The sequence below is a fragment of the Xenopus laevis genome, chromosome 7L, assembly GCF_017654675.1.
Source record: "Xenopus laevis strain J_2021 chromosome 7L, Xenopus_laevis_v10.1, whole genome shotgun sequence".
Taxonomy (NCBI): Eukaryota; Metazoa; Chordata; class Amphibia; order Anura; family Pipidae; genus Xenopus; species Xenopus laevis.
The window spans coordinates 95,885,416-95,907,992 of NC_054383.1; the positions used below are offsets into that span (position 1 = coordinate 95,885,416).

Sequence of the window (22,577 nt, forward strand, 5' to 3'; positions counted from 1 at the left end):
TGCCAATACACACTTTCATCATTTCTCCCCATAATTGACTTGTACTTGGATGTGCTCTAGGCAGGGAGAAACTCGGTTAATATTCCACAATAATACTTGTCCTGCTGATAACTTCTATCCGGCTTCTGTGCGTCCCTGAACGGGAAAGGGTTCAAGAGCATTTAATGGCACTCGTGCGTATGCACTGGGTTCCTTTGAACTCAGAGTAGAATTAGAAATCTAGACATCACAGTAGAATCAAAAACTCGTGTTTAGGCTCTTTATGCTCCATTCATCCCCTATGGGGACTTGCAAAGCCTTCATCTGTTTGGTACTTTTACATGCGGATGACAGGGTTCAGCTTGGGAGCTTTTTAGAGAGAAAAATAATCATTATTTTAAATTGTTAATGGCAACTACGGATGAGCCGTTATCATGAGTTGATTTGCAACGTTAATGCATTTTTAATATTTAAAAAGAAAAAAAATCGTAGAAGGACTTATTCACAGCTCCCCTGAAGGCAACGCTGCCTAAACTTAAAGGAAAACTATACCCCCAAAATGAATACTTAAGCAACAGATAGTTTATATCAAATTGAATGACATATTAAAGAATCTTACCAAACTGGAATATATATTTACATAAATATTGCCCTTTTACATCTCTTGCCTTGAACCACCATTTCCTGGCCACTCCATATTAGCATTACATACGGGGATTCCCCGTCCCCGCCCCCTGACCAGATAGTCCCTCCCTCCTAAGCCTTTAAAAGGTACCCCTGGAGCACACTCACCTTGTCTTTTTTCTTTCTGTCCTCACTCTTCTTCTGACCTGAGGGTTTTCTCCTGGTTGGGTTCATTCCCTAAGCCCTCGTGCTTTACAGGTGAATTTGGGCAGAGTGCTATGCCTTCCCCCCATTCGTTTTAAACGTCTGTGTGTAAGGCCTAAGCAGGAGGGACATCCTTACCACAGCACGACTCTGCTTTTCCTGCTGAGAGAGGTGTGACATGGAGGTAACTCTTCAAAGTTGCCTGTGTCACGAGGAGTTCCTTTTCCTTTTCTCTTACTACTGAGACGCGTGCTATTTCCTGTCTCAGTCAACTTCCTGTCCAGCGGCCATCTTGTGGTTGGCATGCTGCGGACCTTTTCTTTCGTATGGGGAGGAGACGACCGCTCCGGTACACAGGGGGTTTCAGAGGCCAATGCGGTCGCTACGATTGCATCGCCTCCTCATTAGCGCCTAGCGCGCTCTCCCTGTGCGCATCCTCGCGCTGGCGGCGGCCATTTTGTGCTTGGCGCACTCTCCAGGCGGCCATGTTTTTTTTGGAGGGGCGGATTTTAGAGGGCCGGCAGTATAAAAGGCCCTGACAAGGCAGCGCTCGTGCTGCTCACTTCCACCCTCTGCCTTCCAAGGAAAGGTTCGTGCTTCTTTTCTCCCCTCAGCCTTACAGGTAAGATTCTTTTATGGTGGCATCCTTAGCCCTTAAGCATGTGCATTTTTTTCATGCTCTCTTCTCCTGCTAGGCTTTGTCTTTCTTGCTTCATGGACTCCTCAGCCTCCAATGCCTCTGCCCCCCAAGCTAGGTAGGTCCCTCAATTGGGTTGTTTCTATCTTTCTTGTCTCTCTCTCCTTTTCTAATTAGCTGTCCTCTCTCTCTCTTCCTCAGCTTGCCTGAAGAAGGGACTTCTAGAAAACGCAAAGCCGCTGCTGTCTCCTCTCACCATCCAGAATGCATGGGATGTTTCAACCCTCCTCTTCCGGGCAAAAAATTCTGCAGCACCTGCTGGAAGGATTTCTGCAGTTCAGCCTTTCCTCCTTCAACCAGAGTTACGGAGGTTTGGGAAGATAGCCAGGAGAACTCTCCGTCCAGGGATGCAGTCTGGGACACAGCGGAAGCCTCCTCCGAGGAGGAATCGCAACAAGAGAGATTTTCAAATTCTTACATCGATTCAGATGAGGACTCTGAGGGGTCCAGCGGCTCCTTTGACTTATCCTTGGTTTCTCCTCTCATAAATAGAAGGCATTGACAAAGCCCTTTCGGAGGGTGCCGACAAACAAGAAATTTCTTCTAGCCTTGCAGAACTCAAGTTGGCGACCGGATACATCTCTGAGGGGGCAATAGACCTGACTAGACTTGCAGCCCGATCTATGTCCCTTGCGGTTGCAGCACGAAGAGCCCTCTGGCTCAGAACCTGGTCAGCTGACGTCTCTTCAAAGATGAGTCTTTGCACCTTACCCTTTGAAGGGGGACGACTCTTTGGCCCCAGGCTAGATGATGTCATAACCAAGGCCTCGGGGGGAAAAAGCCAATTCTTGCCTCAGGAAAAGAAAGATAAAAAACCCGTGCACTTCAAATCTCCCTTTTTTTCGCGGCTCAGGAAGATTCAGGGGCGGACACCAGCAAAACAGGTCTTCTGCAGAGGGGTTCAGACCTTTTCAGTGGAAAAGAGGACAGTCCTCTTTTCAGGGAAATGATAGATCCAGACAGGCACAACCTAGCAAGAAATCCTCCTGACTATCCGTCGGATACCATTGGAGTAGGGGCCAGACTACAGCTTTTTCAAGAACAATGGCGATCTTCCATCACAGACCAATGGGTGTTGGATATCCTGTCGAGAGGATACCGTCTCGAATTCCTCAGGGTTCCTACGGGGAATCAGTTTGTAACTTCAACATTTCCGAAAGAGGGGGAAAAAAGAAGAGCCATAGACCACTATCTGCAGTGGCTTTTAAGGGAGCATGCCATATTACCAGTCCCACAGGAACAAAGGAACAAGGGATATTATTCAACACTGTTCCTAGTAAGGAAGATATCTGGAGGATGGAGGCCTATTCTAGACCTCAAGGTAGTAAACAGATACTTGAGGATCCAGAAGTTCAAGATGGAATCCATCTTTTCCATCATTTCAGCGGTCCTTCCAGGAGACTGGCTCCTCTCCATCGATCTGAGAGATGCCTACCTGCATATTCCCATTGCAAGTTCCCATCAGTGCTTCCTTCGCTTTGCCATTGGGGGAAGACATTTCCAGTTCAGATGCCTTCCGTTCGGCCTGTCCGCGGCCCCGAGAGTTTTTTCCAAGATTCTGGTCACCCTCATTGCCCAACTAAGATTGGAGGGAATATCGATCTGGCACTACCTGGACGATATCCTAATATCAGCCAAAGAGGAGAAAACTCTGATCAAGGACAGAGATCGAGTCCTTTCCTATCTGAGATCCCACGGATGGATTATAAATTGGGAGAAGAGCCAACTAGTCCCATCCCAGTCCCTGGTCTATCTAGGAGCCTGGTTCAACACATTGGAGGATTTAGTCTCACTTCCTCCCCAAAAGATCTCGAGTCTGGTCAACTTAGCCTCAGAGACTCTTTCGAAGGACAGGTTGTCGGCCAGGGATCTAATGTCTTTGTTGGGATCCATGACTTCTACCATACCAGTCACAAGATGGGCAAGGTGGCACATGCGTCCAGCCCAGGCCTTATTTCTAGAGCAATGGAACAGGGAACAGAAGGACTGGGAGCAATGGATTTACCTCTCCCAATCATTCAAGAATTCCCTACACTGGTGGACTTCGGAAAGAAAACCTAGCGAGAGGGTTTCAACTGTCACAACCTCAATGGAAGATTCTGACTACGGACGCATCATCCCGGGGTTGGGGAGCCCGGTTGGGACCAGAATGGGCACAGGGGCTTTGGCCGGCTCTTCAAACCAATGTCCCCTCGAATATCTTAGAGATACGAGCGGCAAAACTAGCTCTATTCTCTTTCGCCAGAGTCCTAAAGGGATCATCAGTGAAGATCCTCACGGACAATACAAGTGCGGTGGCCTATATCAAGAAGCAGGGAGGAACAAGGAGCAAATCTCTTTTTCAGGAGGTTCAGCCTATAATCCAGTGGGCAGAGAGCAACTTGTCTGCTCTGACGGCGGAACACCTCCCAGGGGTAAGGAATCAGGAGGCAGACTTCCTGAGCCGAAACAGCATCTCAAGCCACGAATGGGCATTGAACAGAGAGGTTTTTCAGAGCATAGTGGGAAATTGGGGTCTACCAGAGTGCGACCTCCTAGCCTCTCACCTCAATGCAAAAGTCCCGAGGTTCTTCTCGAGGAGATATTGCCAGACAGCAGTAGGATCAGATGCTCTACTGCAGACATGGTCCTTCAAGCTGGCGTATGCATTTCCTCCATTCCCTCTAATACTGAGAGTTCTTCAAAAGCTCATTCAGGAGAGAGGAGATCTGATTCTGATTGCACCAAACTGGCCACGCAGGCCTTGGTATCCCCTGCTCCTAAAGTTGTCAACAACTCCTCCTTGGCCACTACCAATGAGGAAGGACTTGCTCAGCCAGGGCCCTATTCTGCATCCGAACCCAGCAGCCCTATCCCTACAGGCTTGGAGGTTGAGCGCAAGAGATTGGCCACACTAGGCCTCCCCAGGGAGGTGGTAGACACCTTACTCAAAGCAAGGAAGTCTTCAACATCTCGCACATACTACAGGATATGGGAAAGATTTATGCTCTGGCGCTCACACAGTGAATATATCTCGGATAACATCTCCCTTCCTCAAGTCTTAGGATTCCTACAGTCAGGTCTGGACAAGGGCCTACAATATAGGACCCTTAGGGTGCATGCCTCAGCTCTGTCAGCTCTATCTGGATCCACTTGGTCTGCAGACCCGACAGTACAAAGATTTTTCAAGGCAGTCTTAAAGATACGACCTCCTGTCACCAAATCTCCTCCGGCATGGAGTCTTCCTTTAGTCCTAAAATCTCTATCAACAACACCGTTTGATCCCTTGGAATCAATATCTACATGGCTACTCACTCTTAAGACTCTATTCCTGCTGGCCATCGCCTCAGCTTGCAGAATAGGAGAGTTGCAAGCCCTCTCTTGTGCCCAAGGACATATCTCCTTTTTCATGACAGGGTTTCTTTAAAACCTACAAGATCCTTCTTGCCGAAGGTAGTCTCCACATTTCATCTGAGAAAAGAGGTGACTCTTCCCATTTTTCCAGAGAATTTGGAAAACTCAGAGGAATTAAGGAAGATAGACCCAGTCATCTGCCTAAGACGTTATCTGGAAGTTTCGGCTGCCTTCAGAAAGTCAGATACTCTTTTTGTTATTCCAGCTGGGAGTAGAAGGGGGCAGGCCGCTGCCTCTTCTACCATCAGTAGATGGATTTCCTTGTGTATTTCCAAGGCCTATGAAATACAGGGCAAGCTAGCTCCGGAGGGTTTAAGAGCCCACTCTACTAGGGCTGTGTCAACATCCTGGGCAGCACTGGCAGATGTTCCTACCCCACACATCTGTGAGGTGGCCTCCTGGGCTTCGGCACGAACCTTTGTGAAACATTACAGGCTGGATATGTCCTCCTCGAGCAATCATTCCTTTGCTACTGGAGCTCACTTGGCCTTTACGACTCAATAAAACCCTTGCATATTAGTGGAAATTTTACTTCTCATTTTTTTTTTACCCACCCCTTGCTTAAGGGACATGGCTATATACATCCGTATGTAATGCTAATATGGAGTGGCCAGGAAAAAGAAGAATTCCTACCATACTTACCGTAATTCTCTTTTCCTGGCCACTCTCCATATTAGCATTTCCCACCCCTTTTTGTGAGTACAGATGCTTTTTATTAGACAAGGTGAGTGTGCTCCAGGGGTACCTTTTAAAGGCTTAGGAGGGAGGGACTATCTGGTCAGGGGGCGGGGACGGGGAATCCCCGTATGTAATGCTAATATGGAGAGTGGCCAGGAAAAGAGAATTACGGTAAGTATGGTAGGAATTCTTCTTTTTCGTGACTCTATCTGTGCTGCCTCAGAGATCACCTGACCAGAAATACTACAACACTAACTGTAACAGGAAGAAGTGAGGAAGCAAAAGGCAGAACTCTGTCTGTTAATTGGCTCATGTGACCTTACATGTGGTTTGTATGTGTGCACAGTGAATCTTACGATCTCAGGGGGCGGCCCTTATTTTTTAAAATGGCAATTTTCTATTTATGATTACCCAATGGCACATACTACTAGAAAAGTATATTATTATGATTATGGTTCATTTACATGAAGCAGGGTTTTACACATGAGCTGTTTTACTCAGTATCTTTTAATAGAGACCTACATTGTTTGGGGGGTATAGTTTTCCTTTAATTTCCCGGAAGTCCTTCGAATAGACAGCGTACTGAATTCCTTCATAAAATTACGTTTTTTTCTAAAAACTAAAGAGACTGTTTAGGTTTCAAATGCAACCACAAGTACAGTGGACAAAGTGCAATTTCAGATGCAATTTGCTATGTTTTTTTTACTTTGACCCAAGTACCTTCAATGAATGGCACCAATGTGCACAACAAGTTATGTCCATTTTTGCATGACTGCAGTTACGGCTGTGATTGTAAATAAGCCCTTGTTTGGTTTAATTCACATTTTGCAATGTTTCTTTGTTTTATGTGTGGTTTGTGAGCTATTTAGCTTTTTATTTAGCAGCTCTCCAGTTTGCAATTTCCCCAACCTGGTTGCTACGGTCCAAATAACCAGAGCAACCAAGCATTGATCTGAATAAGAGACTAGAATACAAGTAGGGCAGGGCCTGATTAGAAAGATGAGTAGTAAAAAGTAGCCATAACAAAAAATGTTTGGCCTTACAGATCATTTGTATTTTTAGATGGGGTCAGTGACCACCATTTGAAAGCTGGAATGAGTCAGAAGAAGAAGGCAAAGAATTCAACTATAAAAAAAGAAAAAAATGAAGGCCATTTGAAAAGTTACTTTGAATTAGCCATTCTATAACATACTGAAAGTTAACGTTAAAGGCGAACCACCCCTTTTAAGCTCTAGTGTCAGTACCTGTTAGGCAATACAGGTATGGGACCTGTTATGTAGAATGCTTGGGACCTGGGGTTTTCCGGATAACAGATCTTACAATAATTTGGATATTCACACCTTAAAGTGGACCTGTCACCCAGACATAAAAAGCTTTATAATAAAAGTCCTTTTCAAATAAAACATGAATCCAAATTTTTTTTTTCTTAAACTCATTTAAAAATCTCAGCTGTCAATCAAGTATTGCCTGCCCCTGCTCTATGCCTTAAGGTGGCCATAGACTCAAAGATCCGCTCGTTTGGCGACATCGCCAAACGAGCGGATCTTTCCCTGATATGCCACTAACAGCATGGCTATATCGGGGGTAATTCGAATGTTGGGTATGGCCGAATGATCGAATTACGATGCGCCAAGAGGCTCCGACAGGTCGGTCGGGTAAGAAATCAAACCTTCCCGATCGATATCGTGGCCAGATATCGATCGGGAAGACCCGTCGGAAGCCTCCATTAGGCATACAGGCGGGGCAGGCAATTACTTTCACTTTCTATTCAGCACTTCCAACATATCACTGCTCTCCCCACATTCCCCCAGTTCTCTTAACCATTCAATTGTGTAGCCAAGGCATGGGGATGGACATCAGGTCCCTTTTCTGGTGCACAAACAAGATTTTGAGATGATGCAAGGCTTGTCTTGATAACAGTGTTCACAAAGTGGCTCCTGCCTGCTTGCTAAAATTATGAGTTCCCAGACTGATGGAAACAAGATTCAAATAATTTATACAGTGTAATTAAAATTTATTTTGCTTGACTAACATGATAAAATAGGATATGGAATAATTTTTGGGTGACGGGTTCCCTTTAAGTCTACTAGAAAATCATTTAAACATTAAGTTAACCCAATAGGCTGATTTTGCTTCCTATATGTATTATTTATATCTTAGTTTGGGTCAAGTACAAGGTACTATTTTATTATTACAGTGAAAAAGGCCATTATTTTTAAAAAAATGTGGATAAAATCAAGTCTATGGGAGATGGCCATCCCGTAATTTGGAGCTTTCTTGATAAATAGTTTCAGGATAATGGATCCCACACCTGTAGTTGCCTGGAAAAGTGGATGCCACATAGCTGCATGGTTGTGAGTCTATATTGCATATTAAATGTAACTAAATGCTCATAAATGGCCCATAGACTAGACGGGTGCTACTGCTCGACAGCCAAATTACTCTGTTTCCCCTAAGGGCTGCAAGTTTAAATTTTTTTTGTTTTTAGAATGCTGGAGTTATGGCAATCCAAATTACAGAAAGATCCCTTATCCAGAAACCCCAGGTCCCAAACATTCTGGATAATGCATCCTATACCTGTAATTAAAGGAACAGTAACACCAAAAATTGTTATTGTTTTAAAGTAATGAAAATAGATAAGCTCTGTAGAACATAATGGAGTTATCTGGCTGTGTAACCTGAGCCTTTTCTCCTTTGAATGGCTGCCCCCATTGCTACACAGCAGCTTATAAGTATGAACTATTGTAGTGTTTCTGAAGCAAACACAGCAGTTTTACCACTGCAGGGCAACACTGCATTATATTTTTATTACCTTAAAACACTTTTATTTTTTGATGTCACTGTTCTTTTAAGGCTTCAGTACCTCATTCTACAAATTCTTTAGGCCATATTTAGAAAACTAAAACTAATCATTCATGGTATATATAAATAAGAGGGATAATGCCGTTATGTTACAATGCATTAAAACTAACAGAACCCATATAAGTTAGCGGTGCAGATACAAATGGCACAGAGTTTCTGCTGTGAAGTGGAGGCTTTCAACAGTGGTTTTTATTAGGGATGCACCAAATCCACTTCTTTGGATTCGGTCGAACCCCCGAATCCTTTGCGAAAGATTCGGCCGAATACCGAAACAAATCCTAATTTGCATATGTAAATTAGGGGTTGGAAGGGGAAAACATTTTTTACTTCCTTGTTTTGTGGCAAAAAGTAATGCGATTTTCCATCCCTGCCTCTAATTTGCTTATGCAAACTCTGATTTTTTTCAGCCGGGCATTAGGATTCGCTGAATCAGAATCCTGCAGAAAAAGGCAGAATCCTGGCCGAAACCCAAACTGAATCCTGCATTCGGTGCATCCCTAGTTTTTATAGTGCTTACTCTTGTATGCCAGAACTTTCCATTCTGTTGCTTAAAGTAATTACACTGCATGGTTTTACATCCGTGGGGAAACTGGAGATCAATATGCTTTTGCAGCTCGACCTGGCTGCAATCTCCTAGACCTAGGGTTGGCACATTTCCGTGCGTCTGAGACCGGGCAGGGGGCGGGGCCATGACAAAAGTGGGCGGGCAGTGATGTAGATGGGAGTGGCTATGATGTCAGGGGCGGGCTATGACGCGGCGATTGGCTGATCGCCGTTTCGATTCAAGGGAATCCTGCCCGGTTTTCCTTATTTGGAAAACTGGGCAGGAAGTTTTGACCCGGGCAGCCCTTCAAAATACCGGGCTGTCCGGGTCAAAACCGGACATGTGGCAACCCTACCTAGATCTGCATATACTCACTCATTTATACCCTCCCGAATTCCTCCAGATTTCCTCCTGTGGGCTCCATGAGTGGCTCCAGGCCCGGACTGGCAATCTGTGTGTTCTGGCAAATGCAAGAGGGGCTGCTATAAGGTCCCATAGAAAGTCAGTATTTAGTGGGCTGGTGGGGGCAGATTGGGCCTCTATGTAGGCTGATTGGGCCTCTGTGTACCTGAAATGCTAGGGACTATTTTAATTCTCAGTCCGGACCTGAGTGGCTCCATACCCACCCTCTGCCCCCCCCCCCCAATATTTTAAGCCAGTGTTCTACATGGAACACTGTTTCAGTGTATTTCAATGCCATTTTATAACACCGCTTTATAAAACAGACTCCCCCAAGTGTGGGAAATAACCCAGTTGCATCTCCTGCAATTTATCTGCTAATTATATATTTTTCTATGGGTGTCAGCTCTTTCTTGAGCACATTTATTTGGCGACCAACCAAAGGTCTGACCACAAAAATGCAAGTATTTATTTCATCTATAACTAGTGCTTAGAGAACGCAGGCCATCTAACTTATTATGGAAGGCAGTTATTTTTCATCCCAGGACAATCATGTTGGGCTCATTTTATTATTTTTTTTTAGCTCAATTCTTTCTGAGACAGTCAGATTAAAGTTGCTAAAACAAATGCATGATATCAGATTTCATGTCTTTTATTAGTAAGTAAAACAAATATAGGTATGGGATCTTATCCAGAAAGCTCCAAATTACGGAAAGGTCATTTCCCATAGACTCCATTTTCTCCAAATAATTGTTTGAAAATGTCCTTTTTCTCTGTAATAATAAACCAGTACCTTGTACTTGATCCAAACTAAGATATAATGAATTCTTATTGGAAGCAAAACCAATCTATTGGGGTTATTTAATGTTTAAATGATTTTCTGGTAGAGTTAAGTATGAAGATCGAAATTATGGAAAGATTGGTTATCCGTAAAACGCCAGGTCCCAAGCATTCTGGATAACAGATCCCATATCTGTAGAAACATGAAACAGTACTACTGAACAGTTAGTGAAATACAGCTATTTCATATGATTTATACATCTGGATGTGTAGCTTTATATCCCCACATAATTGGTTTCTTTATTTTATGTATATTCATTTTTGCTACCCCTCCCTAATGTATGTTCTCCCAAGACATCCATTGGCCCCATAAATGGAGCAATAAGTCTGGTCAGGAGTGGCAGAGTTAGAAAATATTGGCCTGTGTATTGACCAGTTTTCTCTCGTTGTTTAAAATGCATGTTTTACAATATGGAACCTTTTTTTTTAGGCATCAGTTACCCATTTTTATTCTGACAACAGTATTCTTTTCTGATCTGTAACAAAATGTATACATACACAAAAACTTTTATATCAACCTGATTTTTTTCCCTTTACAAGTGATAAAAGCGCACCTATTGTAATAGAATTGAGCTGTACATCAAATGCTCCCGTACTGTCAGGAGGGCAAATTCAAACTTTATTGTATTTCCTAACCTAAAAGAAAGCTACATAAATAAATGATACCATTCCTTGTAGACTCAACCTCACAGGGGATTATTTTTTTCATTTGCCTTTCTAGTCTTCCTCTGTCCAACCTGGAATGTAAAATTAATTATTTTCTCCTTTCTGAGAAAAGAGGATTTTTTTTTTATGGATCTGCACATGAAGTTTTCATTTTGAAGAAACACAGCCTCACCCAACTTGTCCTCTAGTGACTTGTAAAGTAAATTGAGCTTCAGCTGGAAGCACTTTTGGCTACTTGATGCAAATTCCCTGTCTAAGTATAATAAAGCTTTGCTTTGGGGCATCTTTGGCTCCACATCAATTATAGAGCCTTTGGGCTATTTATAGTCTGCTAAACATTATAGGACAGGACCAGACATTATCAATTCTAATAGACACACAGCTACTAGTAGCAGCTACTTGTCATGGCTACTCTCTAAGCAGACCCTGTGGTCTGGGCCCCCCCCCCTCTAAGAAAAAAAGTGTAAAAATGTTACACTGTTTTTTACACGGTAAAGCCTGGCGATATTTGTGTGGTGTATTATCTCGATGGTTTTTTACACAGTATATCCCCCTTAGAATGACTTCCTCTGGAATGTAAAATAACAGTGGCATCTTGATAAATTCGCATTTGTTTTACACAGCTTTATACACGTTTTTTTCAGTGAATTTCGTTTTACACAGCATGATAAATATTCCCCTACTTGTGTTTAAGTAGAGGCAATTTTCAGTATAATACAGATTAAACAATCTTCATATAAAGCTGTGGCCTTGCTGGATGCAGTTGAAATCCTGGAGACTAAAATAGGAAGCAAGTTAATTCCAGGCCAGGTTATGCTTCAGAGTTTTTATATGATTAAATTATTGTGTTTTTATTTTTAAATTCATGAATGCCTAATCTCTTTCATCTCACAAGAGGCATAATTGCAAGTCACAGCTTTTCTATACTTGGATCAGTGGAAAACTGATGAATTGTGGCTTTGGTTCTTGGGCTCTCAATATAACTCGCCTGAGTCAAATTAATGCCTTATTTTTCTCCCGACAGTGGTCTATGAACACCGCTCAAGGCTAGAACGTTCTTTGCAGAAAGAAAGGAGTGAACACAAGAAGACAAAAGAAGGTTGGTAGTTTTTTGTTTGGGTTGACTTTTTATTTGTTTTCTTCCCCTTTCAAGTACTAATTGTTTTAATAAATAGTATGTACGGTATGTTAAAATAAAAGTTTCATATTGATTTAATTAAAACTTTAAAAGTATGGAGTCGTTTTACTCATACTGCTTACTTTTCAATAACTATGTGCCCTTTGATTCTGAAGGTTCCATGTAATATAACAGGACATTTTTTTGGTTCCAGTTCTAAGGGAAGGGGATAATGCGTTCTGAATAATGATCTCTTCCTTCTCAGGCTGTACTGTCTCATGTAATAAAGCAATATTTGTTAGCCCCCCTTTCTCTACACTTAGATGAACAATTTTAAATAGCGGAGCTGATTTTTCTATCTCTCGCTACATCTCCTTATGAGAATACTGGCTCATTTAGCCACATTTACCCTTCAGATACTTGGGTGATTGAATTAGATTATGTCTATGAGAATGTGATGGGCTGTGTTGCACTGTGTGGCCAGTCCTAGATTTAATTTGATTAAGTCAAAGCTTGCTGTGTCTCACAGAAAGTGAAATATAGTCATATTACAGAATTGCATTGAAATGTTATACATCTCATTCAATGTATCTACTCACATGGGATTTACAACAGATCCATATAAGACAGCATAAAATCATAAGTGTCATGGACCTTCCCAGTGTCTGGTCACTAAAATTTGTCTGGTCAGTAACATAATCACTGTAGTCTGGCAGGGTGATCAGCCAGTTATTTATGTTCCTCTTTACATCCCAAAATCTATGTAATTAAATAAAACCCCCAACAATCACTCTTACATTTTGGAACTGGACAACATTAATGTACACTACAAAAGCTAATCAACACTGCCCTCCTAAATATCACAAGTTGTGGGAGCATTGGTGAAATATCCTCAGTAATGTAACCTAGGTTCTTGATAGATAAGAAAAAGCAAATTCAGCTTAAAACTGCATTGTTTCCACCTAGAGATATCTCCCATTCTTTCAGCTACTGTTAAGGCCTTACATAGGTCAGCTTTGCTGTTATCCTGCGCACCTGCAGTTGATTCTGCAGTGATCGTTACCCCAAAGCATTTGTGCTTCCATATTTTCCCTTTTTTTTTTTTACATTTTTTAATGTAGTGAAACGAGGTTAAAGGTTTTTTTAAGCTATAGTGCAGATTTGATTTATTGTGTTTTACCCTTTTGATATGTTTTATTTAAACATCAAATAAGAATTTAAATATATTTGTCAAAATGATACCGATGTATCATTGCCATTTTTTGTTTTTCATTGCAGATTTTCTGGTCTATAAACTAGAAGCACAGGAGGCTCTGAACAAGGAGAAGGTACAAGTTCCATCCTGAAAGGGTTGTTGTGGAATCATCTGCCTGAATGTGGCACAGCTATGATGGCAGTGGCTAAGATTACAAGTTATACTAATACATGGGGGCAGTTAGTTGAGCTTTTTCTTTTTGTAGGGTTGTTTCATAAAGCTGTTTGTATACTATATTATAGGGATTAGCAGTTTAGAGTTATTTTTATTCAATCATTTGCAAATACATTTTAGTACAGGGTTTATTCAGGGCATGGCTGCTCATTTGGGGTCAGGAAGCATCTTTTTCTCCCTACGAGGTTAATTATTGACTGCTTCAGATGTTTTTTTTGGACCAGCTAGAGGTTAGGCAGGATCACTTGGACAAATGATGAAACTTGTAGAACATACCTTATCTAGTATGTATTGTATCATCTTAGTTCTAAAAACATACATTGATATTGATTTTAGGAATCTGACCTTGTGCCTCTGCCAATCGGTCAATAAGTACTAACATGGCCCATTTTACTTGGACTGCAAATCTCTGAGGCAAGCAAGCTGCTGTTCATTTTGCACTTGGTCACTGGTATGTAGCAAGCCAAAGAACTACAAATTTGCCAGAAAGAAAACCATTTGCAGTTGATCTTATTTTTACTATTTTTATATAACCGAGCCATTTAACATGTAGCAAACTGTCTCTTGTAACTGGGATATTAAATTTTATACATTTTAAAAGTGGCAGCTCCAGCCTACTGTTACCCTTAAAGGGATACTGTCATGGGAAAAAAAAATTTTTTCAAAAGTTATCAGTTAATTTTTTTATATTTAATTAAATTACATATACAATTACATATAACAGACATATTGCCAGATACCCAGGTGCCCCCAGTGACTTGTGCTCTCATAAACTGCAGTGACTCTTTACTGCTGCACTGCAAGTTGGAGTGATGGCTACTGATAAAAAGTAACAGTAGTCAGACAGATCAGCAAAGTAGTCAGACAAATCAGCAGGAGAGCAGGGGGCTAGGCTTAGGGAACTGTTCCAATCCATTAAAAATCATGAAAAGTCTGCATATTTTTTAATTGATGTATATTGCAAAGTTGCTTGAAATTATGTTTACTTTTCAAAAAGCTCAAGTTATGCTTGTGTGGAGTTCCCCTTTAATAACAGTTCTCCAGGCCTCAACATGACTGCACTATTTCAGACCACTAGATGGCTCTGTTGAAGACTATTGACCAGTTCTTTTGAACGGTTAGGCTCACTGCTCATGGGGCAGGTTTTAGTCATCTGAAAACTGTGCCACCTGGTACCTTATTTTCTTGAACAGGAAACACCTGACATTCGGTACTTGCCTTTTCTGCATCTGAGAAACTCTCTATAATTTCAGGTGTCTGAAAAACATTCTGTGTGCCTTATGAAGTTTTCATACTTCCCATACCACACAGAGGATACAGATATATAGATTATTATCTGCAGAGTGTAAACAGTCCCCTACTATAGAGAAGCAAGGCTACCCAAAACAGTAAATGAGCATTTACCGTAAATACTTATTGCCATTCCACTGCTTTGTAGTCCCGGGGGACAACCTCTCCGTTATATGCAGTAACATAACCAAGACAAGAAAAATGGCAGCTTTGGTTTCAGCATTATGCAAATTGGAAAAAACTAATGTTCTGATCAAACTAGGAAACCTGCTTTCATGTTAACAGCTGATGTAAAAGAGAATAGATAGCAGCTGAGTTGTGCCTATAAGCTATTTATTTTTCTTTTAAATAGCCCTAATGTGTCCTCTCTGTTAATCTAAAAGAGGTATTTATCCCCAGGATACAGGAGTGTGTACAGTATAGCACTATACGAGTTTTCTATCTATTTTGTGTTTGTGTAAGTGTTGACTTCCCACCTGAGATAATAAAGCATTGCATTTTTTTTTTTGAAGTTATGATACCCAATTAATGACCTTCTGTACCCTAATAACATGTTTCTTTCTTGTTACAGCAAGATTCCATGAATCGCTATGGGGCTCTCAGCTCACAAAACAAGATTCTCAAGGTGAGAATCCACACACAATATTTCTTATTATAGAAAAGACTCTTTGTGGTTATTCTTTTTTATTGCCCATATAAACTGAACGAAAGCACAAATTAAGCTTCTATTTCAGGTTGTCTATAACCCCCTTCCCTAAACAACTACTATAGTATTCTTCAACATCTGAAGGAATTTGGGATTAGATAAAATAACATTTCAGGTCATGACTCGCATGCACAATGTAATGTGAGAGCCTGAAGTTCTGTTCCATTGGTCGCTGATGTCCAAATTCTTTTATCCTCTAAGCCAGGAGCTGGGCTGTCAATCAGTTAGTGCAATAAAAATGAATCTTCTTATCCCTGGTATCAGTCTGTCGTCATGACAACTGGCTAGGTTAGTCCTGGGCTTAGGGTACCCTTACAGTTAGAAGATGTTTGTGTAAGCGCTTTGGTACCAAGGGTTTTATGAATTCAGCACTCCATGAGTTGGAAGGAGTTTTAGCCTTTCCTACATAATTTCTTTGGCATCAAAACAAGCCCCTCTGCTACCAGCTATCCTAAATAATAATAAAAAGCCAATTGACCTTGTATAAACTGTATAAACTTGAACACAGAATCCCTCTCTGCTCAGCAAACTTGTGTTTCTAATTGTAGTTCTTACCATACATGCCCCAGTTATCAACTCACTGTCAGTATACATGGCCCTAGCCAAGTCCATATATGAACCTCTAATTTTTAATGAAATCGAGTCAAATAGGAAAAAAACAATAGTTCGAGATTCTAGCTATCTGTAAAACTCGACTTTCAGAATAACTGATCCAGGGACCTTTGTGAATCTGTTTATGTTGTAAGGGTCAGTCCACACGAGCCAATTCGGAGAAATAAGAAGTGGGCAACTTCGGAAAACGAAGCACCGCATGTGCATTGCTGCAGACGATTTTCATTTTAGCCAGCAGAGGGCAGGCTAAAAGAAGGAAGGCAGTTCGGGGAGATTGTTGCCCCAAAGAAAAGGGCGATTTGTCGCTGGGGTGACTAATCTCCCCGAATCTGCTCTTGTGGACTGACCCTTATACAATAGTGACAAGACAGCTTAGTGATAGTGATAAGGAAGATTAGCATGGTAAAGAAAACAACTACCTTACCAGCTTTATGGAATTTTATGAAACCAGAAGGACTGACCAACAATGATTTTAAGTGTACAAAAATTGAGCAATATTTCAATCACTCAATCAATCTGACATAGACAGAATTGTGCTGGTGCCTTGGAACACCCTCAGACTGTACCTCTCCTGCTTAATTTGTCAGCTCTTTGTGCGTTTACAGTCCACTGATACATTAGTCCATAGAGCACTGTAGCTGCACACCTAACTTTTGTAGCCACAGGCTACATGTACAGGAATTGCACACACATTCACAATTGATCTATTGCAGTGGTTGCCAGGCTTTTCTAGATTATGTCCCCTATTTTGAGACCTAATTTCTGGGGCCCGCTTAGCTCATAATAAGGTTACTGTCATGTGTAGATGTCACTGCCATTCAAAGTGTTTACCACAAATCTTACTCTAATTGACTATTAATTAGGATGAAGTTTGGCATTCTTCCTAAATATCTCCTTACTAGCCTTTAGTCTGAGCACCTCTAGTGGAACAGACCTACTGTTTGCAATCACCAATCTATAGGGAAGGGTAAGGATGTATAGTGTAGTAATTTAAAATCACATGTTAAATAATGTGTTCAAATGTCTTCAATGTATTGAACTTTCTACAGAACTTGCTGAACTACACCTAGTCCAGACTGGGACTTAAAAATATATCCTGGCATTTAAAGTACACAGAGGCCCAAAACAGCCCCAACCAGCCCAATATGTAGTGACTATTTGTGGCAACTAAAAGCATATGCCAGAACCCACAGATTGCCAATCCACGCCTGAGTTAACACAACCAAAGTGAATACATCTTCTGTTACAGGCTGCAACAGTCATAGGTATTGCATACTGCCTCCCAGTGGTGAGATTGTAATATTTAGAACTGCTGCAATCAGTAAACTATGCTGTGAGTATGCAACTAAAAAGTCATATATACCCAGGCTCTATTCATTATTGTGCTTCAGCTACTCAGAAAATCTTTTACAACCATTATATATCCCCCCCCCCGTTTGTGACTTACTATTCCAGAAAGAGATATTTAGCTACAAATGTCACTCTTTGTGCTATAAGTGACATGTAGTTCCTAAAGGAATGCTTCTTAGATCCCTTTCTCCCTCCTGCAGCCATAGAACAAGCTGCCCGACAATGGCAAGTGTTTCACCCTAAAATACCTCTTAATTGCCAAGTAAACATATTGTAATAGATATGCTGTATAAATAATGTATTCATTTTGGATTTGTAATCAAGGTGGGATGTGTCATGCATATTCAGTAGATTCTCGATAGCGGGAGGAATTTCAGTGCATCTTTTTGTGATCAAATCTTTTGTGAATAAAATAACAGGTTAAAAATTGGTTACAGTGTAACCTTTTAGATTGCATTTTTACTGGAAAACAGGAGCCAAATAGTAATACCTACAACACTGAACCACCAAACACAGGACACAGTCTACCCTAAAACTATTATCATATGAAACCTATGAAGACCAGGCAGAGTTTATCTATTGGTCCAGGACGGCACACATTGAAATACACACAGCATGAAATACCACCTCTCTCCATTAATTTCTATGGGATTTTGAAAGGATTATTTATCAAAGGATGAACTTTCACTTTCACCCATTGATAAATACTCTTTTATAAATCCTAGAAATGAATGGAGAGTGGCAGTATTTCACTTTAGCGGACTGTGGTGTTCTCTAACTTCACTGTTTGATAAATATACCCCATTAATGGAAGAGAGCTGGCTACTGCTACATTGTTTCAGTAGTGACAAGCAGCAGTGTAGAATGGCACAAAGACTGCTTTCATCACAACTTAAAAATCGTTGAAAATTTGTAATGAATGTACATTGTAAAGTTGCTAAAAATAAATACTTTTGTTGGGGTTTGTTCCCCTTTAAAGGGTCTGGAACACACAACAAAATCCTTGTTTCCCAGTGGAATTTAGATTTTAGTATCTGATGGATCAGTGAAATTGACTCCTTATGTTGTTTCAGAAATATAATGGATTATCAGTGTTAAGATTAGGCCCATGGCTGTTGAAAGTGGGCTATGATTGGCCAATGAGCCTGAAAGGGTGGTTTACCTTTAATTTAAACTTTAGTATGTTATACAATGGCCAATCATAAACAACTTTTCAGTTGGTCTTCATTATTTATTTTTTATAGTTTGAATAATTTGCCTTTTTCTTCTGACTCTTTTGAGCTTTCAAATGGGGGTCACTGACCCCTGTCTAAAAAAATAAATGCTCTGTAAGGCTACAAATGTATTGTTATTGCTACTTTTTACTTACTCATCTTTCTATTCAGACTTTCTCCTATTCATATTCCAGTCTCTTATTTAAATCAACGAATGGTTTCTAAGGAAATTTGGACCCTAGCAACCAGAAATTGCAAAACGGAGAGCTGCTGAATAAAAAGCTAAATAACTCAAAAAACACAAGTTATTAAAAATGAAAAATAATTGCAAATTGCCTCAGAATATCACTCTCTACATGTTACTAAAAGTTAACTCAAAGGTAAACAACCCCTTTAACTGTCTGTTAAATGTTTTCTTTGATATCAGGCTAGGATCATGGGAACAAAACTATCTTACAACATATAGCGAATTATGTTAAATATATTTTTACTAAAGGGTATATTTATTCTCTTTTTGTTTTGTGAGTTCCTTTTGTTACAACTTGTCCATTATATAGAATGAGCTTAGATAATGTTCTTTGTATCTGCTAGATTTCTCATTGGCTGGTTATGTAATGAAACAGGTCATGTTTTCCTTGGTGTAATTTGATTTTAGCAATAAGAAGTCACACTCTTGAAATAAACAGCATCAAAAATTCTTATTGAAAATTGAATCGCAGCTCATTAAAGACTTTTCCAGGAAAAGAGAAATTGATTGGTTCCAGCATGAAACTAAAAACTATTTCTCTGTTCTGTCTTGGGCTTTAGAACCAGCACGATGACCTTAAGAAGCAGTTCTCAGATCTGCAAAATGAGCACAGCAATCTGAAGCTGGAACATCGCAAAGCACTAGAGACCCACGGTCAGAGACTTTCTCAGGTGCAGAGGGACAAGGAGAAGGAGATGCTTGGGCTGCAAGGTAACTATTTTGCTCTTAATGAACATGAAATAGCCTTGGATTTAAACATTTAAGGGATTGCTCTGTGGAAATTTGCAGCATTAAAATCCCAGAGGTAACATAGAAAGCTAGTTGATCCAAAGAAGCACATTCTGAAGCCTCTATAATTTGCCTCAGAGGTAAATAATTCCTTCCTGACTCCAAGATGGCAATTGGGCCTTGTACTAAGAACTGTTTTTAATAGCCCTATATTTCCTTACTTGCTAAAAAGCCATCCAGCCCCTTCTTGATGAATGTAGTAATGGCATGTAGATATTCGGTTGCCCTGCCACTGCAGAATATTTTGTGAATTCTACATGGATATACAGGTATGGGCCTTGTTATCTAGAATGCTTGGAACCTGGGGTTCGGTAATTTGGATCTTCATATGTTAAGTCTACTAGAAAATCATGTAAACATTAAACAAACCCAATAAACTGGCTTTAATGATTAATTATGTCTTAGCTTGGATCAAGTACAAGGTACTGTTTTATTACCGTTTTATTATTACAGGGAAAAGGGAAATAATTTAAAAAAAAATGTAATTATTTGGATAAAATGGATTCTATGGGATATGGCTTTTCCTTAATTTGGAGCTTTCTGGTTAACTTGTTTCTGGATAACGGATCCCATATCTGTGTGATTAAACAGCCTAGATGGACCAATTATTTCACATGACCTTCATCTTAGATGTTTGTCTACTTCACTGATTCGACCATAGGACTGCTTTCTTTAGACCCAGTGAAGAACCTGACCCCTTGGGCCCACACTCACAGTAACTATATATATTTACGGGGTTATGTAATAAAAGGCACTAAGTTTGCCCAGGAGCAGTAACCTATAGTGACCAATCAGTAGGTAGCATTTACTGGTCCCCTGTTTAAAAGCAAACATCGTATTGGTTGCTATGGGTTACTGCTCCAGTGCATTTTAATACATATGGGTGATAGTGCAAAATGGTATCCATTTTTATAAGGATAGGCTGACGGAAGTTCTCCATGGGATGATGGAAGTTCACCAAGGTTAGAGTGCACTATAGCCTGGGCACACTAGGAGATTTTTGGTACTGTGGTAGACAGTCCAATACTGATATGGGAACAAATAAGCCACTTTTATTAATTACTATCATAATATGTGACAGAGTCAGACAAAGGGGGTTTGCCAAATGGCAGTGGTGGACAAGCCTCTCATGTACCATAGACCTAAGAGGGTGGAATGAATACACATTGCTGTTTCAAGCACTCACTACAATATAAAACATGTATGACTTTTTTTTTTTGCTCTTCCTTACTGAGTTGCTTTACCTTATTTACAGATACAATACTTAAGCTGCGTGAAGAAAGCAAGCTCCTCAGGAAGGCTCATAACGATGTCCACACGCAGCTCCGCAATGCACAGGTAGAAGGAATCCAATGATTATAATGGTTTGAGCGATTAACTCAGGAATTGTGTATTTCATATTTAGCAGGGAGACTTGATGGGAACAGGCATAAAGAAGTGCAATTCTCAAAATCTAATTTAGTGACTGCTTTCGCAAATGCCAGAAAGATGATAGTTGTTGCAGTTGAAAATGGAGTCTGTCAATTTGAGTCATTTAAATATTTCATTTCAGGACAAGCGGAGAATCCAGAGTACATATAGAATAGGAAGCACAGTGGAGAAAATTCACATAATGCCTACATTTTTAAACCCATTACAACTAATCAAAATTTTACTAAATAGATTATGTTTGCATGTATATAAGTTATAACTAGCACAATCAGCTACAAGTAAATCAGTATACTCATTTGTACAACTGTATTTATAGAGAGTTGAAATACTGTGTGGATTTTCTCTTTTCCCCAAAGAGCCCTCAGAAATGCTGAGATTTTCTCAGCGCTCAGCCTGCCAGTCACATTGCCCCTATTGTACCAGACACTAAAGTAGGTCACAAACCCATCATCAGAACTCAGCAGGGTAGCGCATCTCCTTTAATAAATCATTTATTTTGTGACCTTGGCGCTTGCAAGCCAGACACTTTCTACAGTTTCATAACTCTCACAGGAGCTTTAGCTGGAAAAAAGGAGATGAATGCAACCTTAAATCCTAGGCAGTCACGCTTCAGGGCTAAAAATACATGTTTAGTAGAGATCTGCTGTAAGAATAATAGTGAGGTACAGCTCATGTACAGCCCTCTGTGATGTACACTGGAATGCTGCTGAGGTGAGACGGAAAGGGACTCTGCCCGGGGGCATGTTTTGCTCTATTGCTGCAGAAGTTCAGCTTCCATGACTTACAGACAACAACTGGCTAAAGATAATGGGAATTGGAGCTCTACAGCAGGTAAAGGGCAGTATAAGGGATATCCAGCATCATGCCCACCCGCTGTTGCTGAAGTCCAGCACTTCCACCATGTCCATGACTGACCTGAACCCAAACCTAGTATTATTGGTTGTAGAGCCGTGGTGGCTTTCCCCCTCAAATGCCTACTCTTGCTGCTTTGGAGGGTCTGGCAAAGTGGACAAGACTTTAGCAGATCACCACTATACAATGAAAATCTACATTAAGGGGCAGGTATATTAACGATCAAGTTGTGTTTTCCATGAAAATTTTTGGAGATTATTTTTTTTTGTTAAAAATAGATTTTTTGGGTTAAATGTTTTTTGTTTGTTTTTTTGAGATTTACTATACCCCACCCTGGAAATAGCTTGAATCTGAAAATACACTATCTAAAACCTGTCGAGGTTATTTAGGAGTCAGTTGGCAGAGGTCCCTTGAACAGTGCTTGAATTGTGGAGGGGTGCACAGGGATGCCACCCCTTCACTTCTTTATTTCTGTGAAATAGCATCCCCTCAGTGGAGATGCAAGAGTTGTGAATCCCAAAACGTTCTTTTGCTCCTCTCCACTTCTGCATGCAAATAAAATGCAGAGGTAATATAAAATATAGTATAAATACAAGATAAAAGGAGAGGAAAGATTTCTGGGAGAGAAGTAGAGAAGAGCTAGAGTAGTGTTAA

General features: G+C 40.6%; 1 protein-coding gene across 3 annotated transcripts in view; it reads left to right on the top strand.

The window, feature by feature from the left end:
* Positions 1-22,577, top strand: part of LOC108696552 (Golgi integral membrane protein 4) — a 109,988-nt gene that overhangs the window by 51,339 nt on the left and 36,072 nt on the right. For all 3 annotated transcript variants that reach the window (XM_041569357.1, XM_041569356.1, XM_018226024.2), the window contains 5 exons: positions 11,911-11,985; positions 13,282-13,331; positions 15,294-15,347; positions 19,412-19,562; positions 20,896-20,978. In XM_041569357.1, coding sequence (XP_041425291.1) covers positions 11,911-11,985; positions 13,282-13,331; positions 15,294-15,347; positions 19,412-19,562; positions 20,896-20,978 — 413 coding nt within the window. The remainder of the gene's footprint in view (positions 1-11,910; positions 11,986-13,281; positions 13,332-15,293; positions 15,348-19,411; positions 19,563-20,895; positions 20,979-22,577) is intronic.